The 17,672-nt window shown below is 42.2% G+C and overlaps 1 protein-coding gene across 5 annotated transcripts in view; it reads left to right on the top strand.

Moving 5' to 3' along the window:
* Positions 1–17,672, top strand: part of SRPK2 (SRSF protein kinase 2) — a 90,584-nt gene that overhangs the window by 69,730 nt on the left and 3,182 nt on the right. For 3 of the 5 annotated variants that reach the window (XM_017745899.1, XM_017745898.1, XM_017745903.1), the window contains 5 exons: positions 1,429–1,529; positions 1,622–1,729; positions 11,280–11,349; positions 12,067–12,159; positions 12,592–12,684. In XM_017745899.1, coding sequence (XP_017601388.1) covers positions 1,429–1,529; positions 1,622–1,729; positions 11,280–11,349; positions 12,067–12,159; positions 12,592–12,684 — 465 coding nt within the window. The remainder of the gene's footprint in view (positions 1–1,428; positions 1,530–1,621; positions 1,730–11,279; positions 11,350–12,066; positions 12,160–12,591; positions 12,685–17,672) is intronic. The other 2 variants (XM_017745902.1, XM_017745900.1) reach the window with 2 other exon arrangements.

The raw sequence follows: 17,672 nt of genomic DNA, 5'->3' as shown, positions 1-17,672 counted from the left end.
CATGTGGGGAGGATTTTTCTCTTGCTGGGGTGTTTTTTTTTTTTTTTTTTTTTTTTTGGTTTGTTTGTTTTTGTTTTTATTTTTTTGCAAAGACTACTGAGCTGAGGTCCTGTTATTTCTTGAGTAATGCATGTGATTGTGTTAAAAAAATTACACTGTACTATGCAGCATGCTTTTAAGGGAATACTTTAATATTAAGCTTACTAGTCTTACTAGTTCCTGTCTTTTGAGTGTTTTACTTCTGTCCTTATGTTGGTGCTTTTTATAAACTTGAGTCTTGGACTTCATTCCAGCTCTTTTAGAGGGCTGTTTGTTGAGGTCACCACCCCCTCTTTTGCCATTTACTCCTGTATTTTCATTCCTTCTCTCCTCTGATGGATCCTGCCACTTTCTTTTCTGCTTGGCCACTATTCAGTGCTCTGATGACCCATTCAGGCTTCCCGTGCCAGCAGTTGAAGATCCCCATCTGATTTCAGTCACTCCTAATTCACCATTAGACCTCCAGTATTTTTTGTCCTTGTCCCATGTCTGGTGTATTTTCCTCTTCCAAGTCTTTTACCAGTTTAACAGATCATTGGGAGTCACAAGTTCTTTTTGGATCTTGTACCTCTTTCTTATCCTACCATCAATTTCCAATTTAGTCTTTGTAGCTGAGACCAGTCCTGTGCTGCCCTGTGATTTGTGATATCTGGTTCTGTTATCTGCTTTCTTTCCAGTGCAGTTTGGGATCTAGCAGGTGGTATGTCAAAACAGAGAAAAAAGCAGCACCTCCACTGGTCTGTGTTAAGGTTTCAGTGTCCCAAGAGCCTCTAAAGATTGCAAGATTAATTAGATTAATGTTCTGCCTTTTTAGTCTGGATCATAGTTGATGCAAATAGGACCTTCAGAGAACTTTGAATGCTGACTTATTTGTGAAAAGGATGACAGCCCCCTAGGCTCTCAAATTAGCCAGGTTCTGGTGAGTCTTTTACCCCTTGGGATAGGTTTTTTAAAAAAAAAAAGAAAAATCCAACCAGATTTTATTTACTGTAGCCAGGCATGGAAGTGCAAGATTTATTTTCTCAACCAAACTGTTCCAAGAGCATATCTTTCGTGCGTGTAGTGGGTGAGTTCTTGGAGTCTGAGTTCTCTAACAATTTCTGTCTGAATCTGTTCTGGGAAACATATACACTGGGTTTGCTTAGAAGCTCCTCTGGATATTCTAGTAATAGTCATTTGGCAGCTAAAGAATGCAAAAAATTTGCGCTTGAAGTGTATAAGGATATTTAGAAATCTGGGTAAGAAATCCTATTTATGTTGCTTTAATTTCTTGTAACATTCAGCGAATTATTTTGATGTCTTCAGTGTATGACAACACTGAATGAAGTGTCAAGGCAAAACTGCTTAGAGATAATGAATACTAACTATTCTGCCTTTTGCTTGTGTTAGCAAAAACTCGTGCTGCTGACTTACTGGTGAATCCACTAGACCCAAGAAATGCAGATAAAATTAGAGTTAAAATTGCTGACCTGGGGAATGCCTGCTGGGTGGTAAGTGTGACTACATCATTTTAGCTTTCACTATTTAGAACAAGTTTTTTTATTGTCCTTTTTTTCCATTAATGTGGTTCTTTCTATTTTAGCATAAACACTTCACAGAAGACATCCAGACAAGACAATATAGATCCATAGAGGTTTTAATAGGAGCAGGTTACAGTACACCTGCTGATATCTGGAGTACAGCATGTATGGTAAGAGCAATACAATGTGTATTTTACAAGAGTAAACCTTCTAAAAACAGTTGTTATTCAGTGAGGAAACCTGATGCGGATGGTTCTGACATTTTGACTCAAATATATTATCATAAATTATGTTGTATCAGATTGCTGCTGCTTTCTTTCCTTTCTTTCAATTTCTCAAGCCTTCTTAATCAAAAGGAAATAGTTTGGAGGCCACATCTAATTTTCATGTGATGCATTTTAAACTTGTAGTCAGAAACATGCAAGTTTAGAGAGAAAATATATGTCTATTTTGAATGACAAATTGTAACTGAAAAAGTACAGCTGCTTGTTTCATTCCAGTCATAGAACCTGTGCTACTGTTAGCTGTGATTACATCCCTTTTTCTTGTGTAAAGTAGCAAAACAGTGAAACACTTTAAATTGGTGCCAAGTGCAGTGAAAACATGGATTGAATTAGGATTAGTTCTAAACTTTCAAGAGAAGGAATTCAGCTTATTAGTGTAAAATATATGGTAAAATTCTGTAGAATTAGTTTTAACACAGAACTGAAATTACAGCTTTTTAAGAGTCTTTAGAGAACAGAAAAAGTGAAAACTTAATCATGCAGCTTTCTGAAACACTCTGTAATACCTCTTTGAGGATAAACAAGCTGCATACATCTTCTCATTAAAGATAGTACGTATTTCCAAAAAATAAATTTAGAAATACCTTTGCCTGTTTTAAAAGCAAAAACTTAATCAAGTCTTTATATTTTACAAATGCATGTCTGATAGGAGTAAATGTGTGAGGAGGAGGAGGAGAAGATTCAAATACTAGACACAGTTTGCAGGCGTGGGTGATGAGAAGAATTACGCAGCTTGGAGGGAGAGGAGGAGGAGGAGGATTGAAAGGAACATAAAATCCTACAGATATTATAAGCTCAGCAGGCCATGTGTTGGAAGTAACTAACCCATAAGTTAAATTAAAGTATGTTTCCTCTGGAGTTTAATACTAGCTTTTCCTTTAGTACACAGAAAACCCATCCATTTCCAAATTTACTCTTCCATTTGGGGGCAAAATGGAGAATTTTTCTATTACGTTGAAAATAAAGCATATAAAATATTTCACAGTTAGTTCTTTAATTCTTTTAATTACTCTTAACTAACTAAAAAATTATTATAGAGACTATTTGCTCTGTTGCCTAGTATTTTGTAAACCTCAGTTGAGCTTGGTAACCTTTTATTTTATTGGACACCCTTTATTCATCTTTCTTTCAAGTTGTACCTATTGCTGCTAATTTTATAGTCTTTTATAGTCTTTTAGTCTTGTAGCTAAAGGCACATAAATCAGGCTGAAGTCTATCTAGAATTGTGTTTAAAGATAGTGGGGTACTTAATAGCAATATCACACCTAAGGAATATAATATTCACGCAGTACTCGGGGTTGCCCAGCCTATTACAACTTCTCCATGTTATATAAGGGTTACTGCTTTCTTCAGACTCAAGAAAAGAAAAAAGCCTAAAGCATCACTGTCACTGGAGGTATCTTAACTCAGATTCACAATTATGAATGAAATTTCAGTATTTTAATGAGAAAAATATATTTTTGCTTTTTTGTTACGTAAGCTTTGCAGGTAGTAAAAGCATTTGAGGCAGTAGTGCTGTAATTCTGCCTTGTGTCACACTCTCTAGGTTTTTGCCCCTAAGAACTGCAGTAGAAATTTACAGCCCTGACATACAGTTTTTGAATTCAGTTGTCATCATGGTATAGATGTGTAAAAAGTAGAGAGCAGCCTCTCAAGCTCATAGAAAAAATTCATTGTTGGAAAGCCCCCAGAATCTGCTTTCATTGCTGTGTGGCTGAGAAAATGGGTCAGAGCACTGTGGATGCTGATCCTGTATCAGATGGAAAACAGCACTGAGGTAGGGATTGCCTTGAAGACCTTAATACCTCTTTCTGCAGAGGACTTGTAACAGAGATTAACAGCCAGGAAAACATTCCTGATGTGGAACCGCAAACTCCCAGATAACTTACTTAGGCTGTCTTTGGAAATTATGATGTGAATCTCTCCAATCCCTAAAGCAGTCAAAAACTGTGAAATGAGGAAGTGTTTTAATGCCACTACAGCCCCACTCGCTTTCTAAAGTTTGGTTTCCTTGTTGTACCTAGATTTGGTTCAAAAAATGCCCTTCTAGGTTATCTTGCTCCTGTTTCGTATTTAATTCACTTTGTTCCATAGCGTTTACTGTGTTTTCAAAGGGATTGTCTTCTGGAGCAGGTGGTGTTTATTTTCAGCCAAAATAACAGCTCAGATATCCTGTTAGCCATGTTGTCCAGGACTCTCAAAGGGGAGCAAAGATTACTTTGCTTGTACAAGTCCAGAGTCATTAAGGGCATTTTTGGAAGCAGTACTGCGCAAAATGAGTGGTCCAGCAGTATTTCCATTACTTTTTCCTTGTCAAGTTTCCATCCATCCATACTTCACCTAATGTGACAGCACCAAGCACACATGAGTACTGCTTAGATTGCAAAATAGAAGATTTTCTCTGTATCCGCTCCTGTGTCAGATATTCTGGCTCACATCTCCATTTAAAAAATTGCAACAAAAAAGGCCTTTCTTGGAACTTAGTGTCCATAGGGTTTCTGTGTCAGAGATTTATGTGTCTATAAAACACACCTATCATTTTATGTGTCCTGGGTTTTATGAAGGATGACTCGGAATGCTTGGTACCAGGATTCACCTGGAGTCTTAACTTGGTCTTATGCTTTATAGATCTCCATTTGAGCCTAAGGTTTTCACTGCCTTTTGCTTGCTAATGAAATAATCTTGCTCACTGAGGGATAGCACTGACCATGAGTAGCCCAGCTGCTGGTTCTTGCATTGGCTTGTATTTATGGCATAAAGTGTGTTAAGCACAGAAGGTTGTGTTTGATCTCAGCAGCAGCAGAATGTCTTTTTTCATCATACCATTAGCCTGTCAATTTTACACAGTTTTTAATAATAAGGATGAAGATGAGGTTATTAAACAAAAGCCTCTGATAAAAGGGCCCTGAGCATGCAAAGCATCTGTGTTCCCGTATGTACAGCAACTTCCAGAATATCCCTGTACGAATCTCCTGGGACATGGTATTTTGTGTCTGCATGGAGAACATTCCTTTCCTGGGCTCAGTTAGTTTGAGATGGCTTAATCTAGCCAGGAGCTCGATGGTTTTGATGCAGCTTCCAGGAAAGAATAATCCTGTTTTATTTGTATTGACTCTAGTATGGGACTAGCCAGTTTCTGATCAGGATTACTTGTGCTGGAAGTGTACGTAATCAGAGCCAAGTAAGGACTTTACCCAAACAGCAAAAGAGGGCAGAATAACTCAGTGCTAATAACCTTACAGTGCTGTTTTTGTGGTGTTATGTCAGTGAATAAGTAGCATTGCAAGCCAGCAGCCTGTGAGCTGAATCTTCTAATTTTAGATAGTTTGACTTGGCCCAGTTCTTGTGCTCCAATCTTCTTTGAATCAGGCTTAAAGGATGAATGTGAATAGCCTCAGACCAGTACCAGTCCTCTGCTCAGGTGAGCTGAGTCGAAGTCTCTAGAAAAACAAATAAAGGAAGGGAAAAAAGAGGATGATGCATATCTTTGGAGGCCTATACTCAGTGCATGCATGAAGTGCTGTGAAGCCAGTGAAAGAGGTTAGATGTCAGTGGGCTTTTCCAGATCACAGTAGAGTTGTTTGCTTGTTCAGTGCTTGGCAAAGAATGCAACGAAGTGTACCTTATTTTTTTTCCTAAACTTTGGTGACCTCTGTCTGAATGATTGTTGCTGTCATTTGCTGGACATTCCTAAGTTTGCTTAGGGAAATTGTACAGTGCCCTTTTATTTTTCTTTTAACAACATGGCCTATTTAAATGGAATACTCAGGTGCTCTCATGGAAAGCTAGACACTGGGAATCTCTCCACATTTACTAAATTCTAGAAGGTGTTCCCGTGCTGTACTAAGCCCTAATTTAATTCGGCCAACAGGGAGGTGCATCTCTCATTTTCACCCAAAAAAAGGAATAGATTTGGAACCAGCAGTACCTTTGACAGGATTGAAAACAGTGTTGATGATTTAATTGTATCGATTTGAATTTCCACATTAATAGTATTGAGAGGGTTGCTGTCTTTAGAGCAGAATCTGAACAGACACGGAGTGATTTAGCATTTTCTAAATCCCAGAAAACATGGAACACAGTACTCCACTGCTGCTGCCAGGAAATCCTGGCAAGATAAGAGAGTTAGTACTGGCAGACGGCATCCCTTTTGTATTGCTTCTGGAAATGACTGCAAGTGCCATGATTCCACTGCTTTTCCTTGTTACAATCTCCTTGGATTAGAAACAGGAAAAGCACCTGAAGTGATGAATCTCATCATCTGACTTCTGTTCATTTCCTTTTTTTTGAGCTGTGGGGAAATAGGTGACTGTGTTACAGGCTGGGACGTGAACAAGACTTTTAAAGTTTTTAACACTTTTCTGAGGTGGCTTTTGTGGAGAGTTGTGATTCCTGCAATGTCTTCTCTTTGTAATAAGACCTAGCAAATAGATGACAGCTGTAGATCAGCAGAAAGTCAGAGAAGGTGTAAATTGTACTTGGTGTTTTATCTACCCAAAGAGAATACAGATGATTAAAGAAATCACTACCAGGTGTGAGGGAAAGGGGGTCAGGCAAAGAGCTTTGAAAACAAGGGACATGCTACTACAAGACAAGCAAGTTTACAGCAGTGGGGTTTATTCATCGGCATTTCTGTTCATGTGAGAGAACTCAGAGGAACAGAATGAAGAACGAGCAAGATACGATGTTAAAATTAAACCTCCATGTAAGTGCCCTTACGTAAATTGCAGGCTTGCGCCCCCAATTTACTTCTTTGTATGATGTTCTCAAATGTGTAGTGGAGAGGTAACTGTCCTTAGCTACTCTTCCACTGTTGTAAGCAAGGAAAAAATGATCATGTCTCCATGGGATCATGAGTATCATTGTGTTAGTATGTGTGAGTGGCACATACCAAAGGTGTGATGACAAGCCTCAGTCTGCACAGAAGCAGTATTTTGAGGAAAAATGAAAAATCAAAAATGGAGTTTTGAGGGGAGAAAAAGCTGAAGTTGCCATGCACATATTTTTCAGTAGGCAGATACAGTACAGAATGCTGTTATTACTCGCTGTACCCCCTTTTTGAAGGTGGTGGGTGGACAACCTGAAATACTCAACAGAAAATGATTTCCGAGAGGGAGCTGACTTTCCAAGGCAACCACTCAGTATGTGCATGATTCCAAGATTGGAGTACAGCAAATAAAAGAACCCTGTTTCCTTTCCGAGCATCCCATGCAAGTCTCTTGTTTTGTATATCTGGCCTTTCTTACCAAGCACTAACCCTGCAAAATGCCTTTCATATTCTTCCCATTGCCTGGCTCTTCAGAGGGAGATGTCCATGGGAGAACAAACTGTCAGCTGGTGTGTGTATCTCAAAAAGCTTTTTGATCTTCTTTCCATGCTCCCACTGACCTGTGGAACAGTGTTCTTAAAACCAAGCCTACTTTTAAAGCAGTTACAGTCTTCCCATTCACATCTCTTCATTTCAGCTGGGGCAGAGAAGCTCTGGCCAAGAGCTACAGCTCATCTGTCAAAATAATAATTCTGGCCTATAGCTTGTTCTTTTTCAGCTGGGGCTTCAATTCAGGGAGGCTGATGCAGTCCAAGTGAATGTTCTTCCAGTCCTCTCCCAGACAGCTTTCCCTAGGCGTGCATCCATTTTTCAATCACCAGATTGAGTCCACAGCTGTCACACAGTGAAAATGTAGCTATTTCCAGTTGTGTGGTTGGATATGGGTCCATTATATACAATAGTGATGCCACCCAGTTCTGTACTCTGGTAGGTTCGCATGCAGTCGTGTGGCAGGAAAGAAAAAGAGCCTCTTCAGAGCCTATAAAACAGCAGTGGAACCGTTCATATGAAAGGTTCACCATCTGCAGGTGGAGAAAAGCAGTCTAGACTGGTTTTCTGTGATAACCTTAGGAAAGTGGTAAGTAGAAATTGCCAGAACAGTCTGTAAGGATGGATGATTGCCTTGGGCTTCTGTGCCATATGTTGAGTGTGCTGTATCTCATTTTTTATCTCCACATAATAAATGAAATGCTGACTTCTCTTGGTAAATGTCAACATTAAGTAAAAAAAATCATGATATTTTAAAGTTGGAGTTTCATGGAGTCAAGAAACTAGCTTTTACAAATTAACACTTTAAAAGGGAAAGTAAGTAAATATGGTTAGTCTGTATTTGTAGCATCATGGAAATTATAGACAAAATCAGGTTTAAAGGGATCTCTGTTATCTGCCCCCTTCTTGAACAAGGGTTGTTGTCAAACTTGAACGAGGTCACTCAGAGGGGTGCACACCTGTCAGGATGGCATTTCCACAGCCTTTCTGAACAGCCTGTCCCACTACTCAGCCAGTCTCACCAAAGAATTTTTTTTCCTCATATTTGATTGGGATTTCCCATCTTGCTGCCTGTGTCTGCTCTCTGTTGTCCTTTCAATGGGAAGAGTGTATCTTGTTATTCTCTGCCACTGCCTTCAGACAGTGGAGTGCAGCAATTAAATCCCTCCTTCTCCCTTCTCCCACCTGAGCAAACCCAGCTCCACCAGCCTCCCCCTCCTCTATCTTCTGCTCAGCCTCCATAATGCCTGAGGCCAGGTCCTTCCTGGCTTTTCTCCACTTTGACACGGTCTCTCTCATGCTGGTGGCCCCAGACGGGTCACAGTTGGGCGAACCAGACCTGTGGTCACTGTGCCGCCCTTGGGGTCTTGGTCTCCTCATGTCGTCACAGTGTCAGTGACCTCCTGTATGGGGATTGGGGCACTGTATGTGCCTACAGCTGGATGTAAAGTGTGAGAGAGTACTGAGAACGCCCAGGAAGTTTAGAGCATCAGTGGTTCCACAGCCAGAGCTGTGGCTCTCAGTATCCAGCAGCAGAGAGCTGCTCTTCCAGTGGCACTGCGTCAGTAACAGCACAAGCTCTCCGGTGCACCACACCTTTGGATATGGGTATAAAGAGAAAAAAAACTCTGACTGATACAACCCAGAGATGTCACTGTCGTTCTTACAGCTATTTATGTGTTCGTTATAGTATCTCTAACACTGATTCTTTATGATAGAAACCTAGGTCTGGGTTTTACTCTTTGTTAAATGAGGACAAATGTATTTCATTTATCTTGCACTGTGTAGCCAGTCTGTCCTGATAATACATGGGAACATACTACCAGGTTGCCACAGATGAACCTGTGAGACATTGTCCTCCTTGGGTGCTACGAACTATCATTACAAATACTTACCACAGCAACTGGTTCTGTGCATCCGAGTCAGTTTTTTTGTTCTTAGAGTCCTTTAGGGACAGCCAGAAAATCAAAGGCTGTGGCCCCAGCCCATCCTGGGCATGGAGTCAGAGCTATACAAAAAGGAAAAAAGAAGCATCATCATCATTCTGAAAAGCTTTAGTTTTTGTTCAGTGAGAGGGTGGTATAAATACTCCAAATCTATGAGAGCTTTCAGCTCTTGCGATACACAGACTGATCTCAAATTTAGAGTACCACAGCAGTATGCTTACCTCTTGTGCTTCTCTAGAAACACTTTTCACAGTTCTTCAGTTTCATCTTTTTAGTCCCACGCAGACATATCAAGCTATTAATACTTCAGTTTTGGGACAGGCGCTGTATTCTTGTGTAGTCTACCTTTGTGGCTAAATTCAGCTACGTTTCCATTCTTCTCCAGGGATCTGTGTTTCATAGCAGTGAATTTCTCGATGTCCTCAGGAATCAGCCCCATCAGTATGTGCTCTCCTGGGAAAGCTGGCCCAGCTCTTCCTAAGAATAAATATATTCCCATGAGATACAGAGAGGACACTTGGGTCTTCTCTGTCTCATCTCAGGAGAATAACAATGTTCTCTGTGTTGTGTTCAGAGATCTCTCCCAGTGATGACTTCTGGCTGCTCTTAACATTTATTTCAGTTTAGAAACCTGGTACTTTATGAAGTCCTTTAGATTTTTTTCAGCTGTAAAAGGAAACTGCCAATCTTGAGCTAAGAATAGAATAAGAAAATAGTGAATGACTGTTTGTAATGATGGTAACTTCAGAAGTTAAAGGCTCGTTCATAGGATCAACAGAAATGTCAACAAGGAGTGTTCTTGTTTTCTTGGCTGCTGTGTGTGATTGCAGTGAGTTATGTTGGCCGTAGCCCACTTGGATGACACTGCAGTTCACAGCTTGAAGAAGCCAAGTGCCCATAAATAGGCTAAATTTACAGGTGATTTAACAACTCCAGATTAAAAATTGGAACAGAAAAGTGTCTGTTTTCAGGAGACAAGTATTTTATAGTAAATCTTCTAATGGAGTGAAATCCCATCCTAGAATTGTGCCAGGAAGCTCTGCCTCATTTTTGGAATGCTTTTCTGGATCAGATGTCTTCCCATGTCTTGGACATGGAAAATAGTTTGATGTTTGAACCACCTGGAAAGAATTAGATTCCTGTGGCTGCTTGGGCAGTTGGTGAGCCAGAGCTGAAAGAGAATAGTTTAACAAATTAGACCAGATGAATCCATGTCTGTACACAAGTAGGGGCTCTCATAGTTGCTTTGGTGCCTTGCAGCTTTTCATATTCATTAACCCATAAAGAGAAAGTCAGTTTTGCCCTCACCTAACACAGGGTTAGCATCCAGTGGAAGCATTGCCTGCCCTGAGGGGATCTGATGTCCTGGTGTCTGTTCTGGATTCCCCGTCAGTGTCAGTCTCACAGTTTATCCCATCATTGAGGTATTTAATTTGATGACATCTGATTCAACAAAAATGCATTTTAAAAAACTCAGATTTAGAGTCATCAAAGAAGCTTACCCTGTTGGCCAATTTCAAGTGTTTAATTATAGTCATGAGTGGATTTTACTTGGTATTCAGACTTTAATTCAGTCTCCACCATGCAATCTGACAGGTAAATAGCCTTCAGATACATGTGTAGATTTTATTACGTATTTAGAAATACCTGACACGTGTTTAGAAATACTTGACTACAATCACCAGACTACGCACGAGTCTGTAAAGCCGTGTTTACCATCAGCTCAGTCCAGTGCAGCCGGCCTGTGGGGAGCCGCTCCCTCGGCAGCCTGGTGCTGCTCTGAGCTGGCAGTGCTGCCGGAATGCGGAATGTCCCGGGCCAGGTGCTGCGGGGAGGGGCTGCACTTCCAGCCCTGTGGGATTTCCTTCCTTCATCCCAGCTGGATGGGCAGCAGCACCTGGGGGGTGGGCACTCTGCTGGCGCCTCCGGCCCCAGGCGTGCGCGGGGCTGGACACGAGGCTCTCTCCAGTGCCTGGGTTCGTGCTGCCTCTGCACTGCAGGAATGATGTCCCCAGGTAAGTGGCCTCTCCTCAGTCTTAGATCCAAGTCATAGGCCTTGAGCTTGGAATGTTAATTCCCTCTCACTTCTGAGGTGGTTGTGATGTTTTGCTGACATCTTATGATGGAAAATGTTATTTTTGAAATACCCATAACCGTGTCTGTTACGTTATAGGCGTTTGAGCTAGCGACTGGAGATTACTTGTTTGAACCACACTCTGGTGAAGACTATTCCAGGGATGAAGGTATGACTCTCTTGAGATACTGTAAGAGTTTCTTCATATTTTCATTCTCCTTCTCTTAAATTTCCAGTGAGCTTACAGTGAGTTTTAAGTTTTGTATTTGAGTAGAACTGTTCATACACATTGTTTTCAGAATATAAATGTGATTTTTTTTCTTTTTAGTTTTAAGTTCCACCACTAGCAGTGGGTGGGCAAAAACTCCCTTCTGCAGATACTCATCTACTTAACAACTGCCTGAAGGATTTAAACTGCCCTTCTTGTAAGATTGCATATGTGTGGAAACCTGATTGAAAATAACAACATTTTAGTTTAGAAAAGAAACAACAAATTTGAACTTTATAGTATTTTCTCTTTATAAAAGAGTGACACTGGAATAATGTTTACATTGTGTATTTTTATTTTAATTAGACAGTTACTAATAACTTTTTTAAAATCAGAGTTAACTCCTGCTTCCATCTGTATACCTGTCCATTTTCATGCTTGTTTGCTTGTAAATGCTCTTTGCAGTGGTAATGTGGGCATCATTCATTGTTCCTAAATGCTACTAATGATGCCAGAGCTCTGCTGATCCTGGAAACCTCTGCATGGATTTGCTGCAAACATTGTTGATTTGAAACTATTTCTGATTTTTTACTAATTCCAGTTTCTTTCCTCTTCTTTTTTATCCCATCCTTTCCCTGCCCCTTCCACTCCCGTGTCCTTTTTTTCTCTCCCTCATAGACCACATAGCACACATCATAGAGCTGCTAGGCAATATCCCAAGGCACTTTGCTCTATCTGGAAAATATTCTCGGGAATTCTTCAATCGCAGAGGTAGTACCTCTTCTTTTTGAAAGGTGCCGTGATGCAGACAGAAGTGGAATTGCTGTTGCTGGTTGTAGCATGTCCCAGTGAGGAGCATTTCCTGAAATCACACAACAAAATTTTTCATTTTGAAAAGCAAACTTCCCAGGAATCTCTGACAATTTTTTTTTTACCCAAATGTTCTGAAAAATAACTGTTGGTACATTTAAAATTACATGGCAAAACTTGTTTGTGGCAGCTGACACACAAACATTGCTTTGAGAAGGAAGTTTTGCTGAAAGCATCTTTGCAAAGTAGCCACTGAGCGAGCAGTGTGCACGTGTGTTTTTTACCAGGATCAATCTATTTCTGTCTGTACCGGGCCAGTGTTAGTGTGTGCATGCAATGTACTGATTAAACTGTTGTATGTTTCTGTTTTGCTGGCAATGTTCTCCAATGCAGACCACATAGCATTGATCATTGAACTGCTGGGAAAAATCCCTCGAAAATACGCTATGTTGGGGAAATATTCCAAGGAGTTTTTCACCAAAAAAGGTAACGGTATTTATGCAACACTAATTTAAAGCATAATACTATCCAAAAGGAGAATATGTTCATTTATGGGTACTGAAGAAATATATCCATTTAAATGGAGAGCTGTTATTAAAGAAGAACTTTGGTGTAAACTTGGCTTTCTGGGAAAAGCCACAATTTGCGGTGTTCTTTTCAGTATTTCATTTAAAATTCATTTGGGGATGTACTCAGCAAAGTGTGGATATTAACAAGTGTCTTGTCTGAATCTGTTGTCTAATGTTCATGTAAGTGTGAGGACTCAAGTGATGTGTGGCTCATAACGTGGTGGAAGAACATCTGTCAGCAGCTGTGGTCCTAGATGGTGACCAGCAGGTGCTACTGGTAAGAAGTAATGGAGGTGGGAAGGGAATAACTGGCAGTGGACACTGAGCTGAGTGTGGTCACTGCACACTGGGGGAGCAGGCAGAGCAGATGGGTGTGTGCCAAGCGATGGAACTTTGTCTTTGCCCAGGCTGCTTTAAGGCAGGGTTTTGACACGTGGGGGATGTGGTGATGCCTCAAGTGTCTTCCATCCCCTCGAAGTACAAGACAGTGCTGTGCTGTATGGAGGGACAGGGTCTGTCAGGAGCATCCTGTTCTGCGGTAGGGGAACATCCAGGGCTGGCTGGCACAGCTGGGGAGGGCAGTCCTGCTGACCAGAGCTGTGGACTGCCCTGCTTGTGGCTCCATGTGCCTGAGCTGTGCCGTGGACTGGGCAGTGCAGCCCAACAGCTGCAGTGAGGTGTTGGTGTCCGGGGGCTGAGCTGGCAGTGCTGGGCTCTGGGAGCTCGTGAGGCTGGACACAATCAGTGATTGACCCTCCTGTGCACGAGGGCTGCGTGTTCTGTGCTGGATATTTGTGGTACAGCGGGGACCTCCATATGCCTCTGTGTCCTTAAGGAGGCTGGTGATGGCGTTGCAGTGCAGAGAAGGGCAGCAGTGATGATCTAGGAGGGAGCAGCTGCCCTTTAAAGGGGGGCTGAAATGCCTGGGGCTTTTGAGTGTGGAGCAGAGAGGGTTGCTGGAGGAATCAGAAAGGTTTACTTAATTAGGAAGTCAGTGGATAAGCTGAAGACAGAACTGCTGTTTGCCAGCATCCACCATGTCAGAGCTGGGGGGAAGCCAGTGAAATTTGCAGAGGATGTCTTTAAAACAAGTGCTTCCCTGCACAGCAGGCAGTGAGCTTCAGGAGCTGGCTGCCATGGTGGGCAGAGAGAGAGACTGTGTCAGCAGGCTTCAAACAATCTCCTGGTAACTGAGATGTACAAACTTGAGGCCCACAAGTCTGTAAATGTATAAAGCAGTAAGAGGGCCGGGCACGAGATACCCTGTGGCACCTTCAGACAGCGATTGCAGCTGCTGTAGTGTATCTCACATTCCTAATTTTCACTTTACAGCAGACAGATTGGCATTTTCTAATGATGCCAATGAACTGTAAAATGACCTAACAGTTACTCAGTAACTGCAGTGTTGGCAGTGCACTGGAGAGGGCAGTTTGTAAAATTCCTGTGATGTGGGGCGTCTCTGGTGCTTCCACGAGCATCTTATACTGCAGAGTGTCACTGTTGTCCTCTAGGGCCTGAACATCAGTGACATTCCTCAGAGGCACTGGGGGTGCCTCTTAAAATCCACAGGGTGGGATTTAAGGTAGGATTAAAGGCTTGGTTCACCAACCACACAAAATACAAGTGCAAGTTTGCTGTGGAAGATTAAGTAGACTGGATCCCACCTGTTTCTACTTAAACGAGAGAATGTCACATGCAAGACAAAGGAGTAACAAACCAAGCTGCATTTTCGGATCATACCAGTTACTCTACTGCTGCAAGTTGGGGAAACTGAAGTGCTTAGTGGAGGAAAAGGAGAGGTGGCAAGTGTCTTGCTTACTTGAGCATCTTTGCATTGGGCACCAGGTATCTTTTTTCTTTTCCCTGGCCACCCCAGTACTGCTGGCCTCTGGTGTCCCCAGCAGGGATTTGTGTGTGGTGGCCTGGCAGGGTATGAGGGATAGGCTTCAGAGTCTGCCAGCAAGCTGCTGCATTTTGTACTCATCTGCCTGTGGCCTGAGCACCAGAGATCAGAAGCCTCGAGGTACAGGCCTGAGGCTCTTGGGAGAATTTCTTGCTGTGGTCTAAGGGTGGACTTAGAAATCCCACTGTGAGCTCCTGTTTGGAAAACATCAGTCTTGAGTGAAAATCAGGAAATCACTGTTTGAGTTTTGCTCCTGTCCATAAGCAAGTCTGACCTCAGAGAGATGCTTTAAACATTTGAGTTGTGCTACTGAAGTCACAGGCACAAAAAGAAAAATGTTAGTAACTTAATGAGTTTATAGGATTGAGTCCTTTCTCAGTAATTCCCTGAGGCAGTTTGTGACACTCAAATAGGACGGTGCATTTAAAAGAGGAAAAGCATTTGTAAGTTACTTCTTATACTATAACACAAATGCTCACGTGTTTTTATAGGGTCTCATCTTGATTGAGCCCAGTAGTAACTCCAGGGAACCCTTTTCTCCAGTGTTGTCATGGGAGCTATTTTGACTGTAAAAATTATTAATATGTTTTGGCACTAAAAGATAAAACCCTTTTGTTTTTTCTAGACCATGGTCCCTTCTGTTGTTCTTCTGGTATTTGCTAGTCCTGTTTCCTTGTGAGCTAAACCTGTGCAAGATGCTAGCCAGGTGCTGGCTTTGCCCTTTGGAAGCTGAGCAATGAGAAGCACTGTTATGCTGCTCATTTAACCTCCTGGAAGGGAGGGAGGAAGGGCTGCCTCCAAGCTCCTCACTTCCAGCTGCTGTACCAGCAGTCCTTGCATTAGTTCTTGGGACCGTGTCATAGGTGTGTAGCAGCAGATTATATCCCACTGCTGTTTCCCCAGTCCTTCACAGCATCCATGTCCTAGTGTTCAATAACCTTCCTCTTGCCTGGTGACACACCTTAAATTTGTCTTGGATGAATTTCATCGATGAGCGCTGGGTTTTTTGTATTACGGTCAGCAGAGAAAGCTTTAAATAGCATTTTAACCCCTGGTCCTTCAGAAATTTTCTTAGTAATTTCCTTCTGACTTAACAGTCCATTTTTCAGAGGGATCATTGCTGCCTCTGCTTTGGCAACAGGAGTTCTATGGCTCAGAAAACTCCCTTGTTCTCTGTGCATTATCTCCTGTGTGCTTCACTATCACAAATCCAAATAAAGAGCTTCTCTTAGGAAGTTCTCACAAAGAAGTCCATTTCTAGCACTTCTTTGAAAATTCATGCTAATGCCCTGAATACAGATGGTGTCAGACTGGTGGGGCCTGTGCTTTTTAAATTTCTCTCTTAAATATAGGTACAGCCTTGCTCTCCTCCAATGACATGGTACAAACTTCTTGAACTAGATGAAAATACGTGTTGGCAGACACCTTCATTTCCTGTGCTACTCTCACGCTTTAGGAGGAAAATGAGAAGGACCCACATGAAAATTAATTCTTAGACTTTTTTGTGCACCTGAGTGGTGTTAATTGTCTTTCACTTACCCTATTTTTTTCCATAGTTAGCATCATGATCCTTACTGAAAATGGAAGCGTTAGTCTAAGTGTGGCCCCATACAGATAATTTTTACTGTATCCTATCTTAAGCGCTTTTACAATCTTCACGGAATTTCTTGTGGAAAACTTCAGTCCATAGTGCTAAATACTTTGTTCCTCAGCAGAACTCTGCTGAATATTGTGCTGGCCTTAGCATGGGCTTTCACAAAATGAGGAGTATTCAAACAGCAAGAACTCGCCTTCCACTGTGGCACCCGCAGCCTCATCATGCAGTCGTACCTGATCAGATCTGAGGGAGGAAAGATGCTGGAAATGACAAAATGTGAGTGCAATGATGAAGACGGTGCTGGATGGGAACACACACCCACCCTCCCCCATAGCTAAGCCTAATTTGGTACATGATTACAGCAGCCCATGCAGTGAATGCTGGGAGCTGGAGAAGCCATGGATTTGATATTTTTTTTTTTTTGGTAATTTTTTTACTTGCAGTCAGTAACAACTCACTTTCCTATTGCTTTTTGGCAGTATTTGAGTTCGTGCATTCCTGTTACATAATTTACTACCTGTTCTTGTAAATAGTCACCAATACACTCTTTTGGAAACCTTCCAAAAGGTAAGATTTTCGGCAGTTAAATTGCAGAGTTGCACAAAAATTTAAAGGGCTGAGAGTGAGCATGGAAAAGAATATGCTGGTCCAAGATGTGCTGTCCTTCCTGTTATGTGGGGCAGCTGTGGGCCCAAGGCAGAGCCTTTTTGTGTCTTCGGGTACTGATGGGACATGCTTGGACTGTGAATGTTCACACATAAACCAGAACATGGCCTCTGCTGGCATTCCTTGCTGTGGGCAGCACACCTTGAGCTTCTGTTACCAGCAGGACTCTTCTTCAGCTTGTGGGTGATGGATTGTTTGCACACTTGCTCTTGTGGGGACTTCGTGACAGCAGCTGAGAGCTGCTTTTTCAAGCACTACCTAGCAATTTCAAGCACTCAACCCAGCCTACTGCTGAGGGCTGAGGCAGCAGAAACTGCTGAGCTGAGCAGGGCCTGCTGAGCCTTTGGGGGTTTTAATCCATTGCATTGAGATGCTCAGCCTCTGGGGCAATCATACGGACACAGCTTACTTCTCCTGCCCTGGAACTTCTCTAGCCACAGGGATGCGCAGAAACTCTGAGCCATGAGCTGATGTCTGATGGCATTTTATGGGCAGTAGGTTACAGGCACGGACAAGCACCAAGCTGACAAACCACTTGGCTTACAAGTAGTATGGCCTGATGCCCCCATCCCAGGTGGTGCAGTGAGCTTGTGAAGCCTGCTCAGCCTCCAGTATTGGGTGAGACCCATTACTCTCCTCAGTGCAGAAGTGTCACTGGGGGCTCTCAAAAGGTTTTTGCACTGTCCCATGGAGACTGTCTGGCACAGATATATGCCTGAGAAGAAGGGGGATGGCCATG

The sequence above is a fragment of the Corvus brachyrhynchos genome, unplaced genomic scaffold (assembly GCF_000691975.1).
Source record: "Corvus brachyrhynchos isolate BGI_N302 unplaced genomic scaffold, ASM69197v1 scaffold239, whole genome shotgun sequence".
NCBI classification, from domain to species: Eukaryota; Metazoa; Chordata; class Aves; order Passeriformes; family Corvidae; genus Corvus; species Corvus brachyrhynchos.
The sequence above is the reverse complement of the archived record's forward strand: the minus strand, read 5'-3'. Positions and strand labels throughout refer to the sequence as shown.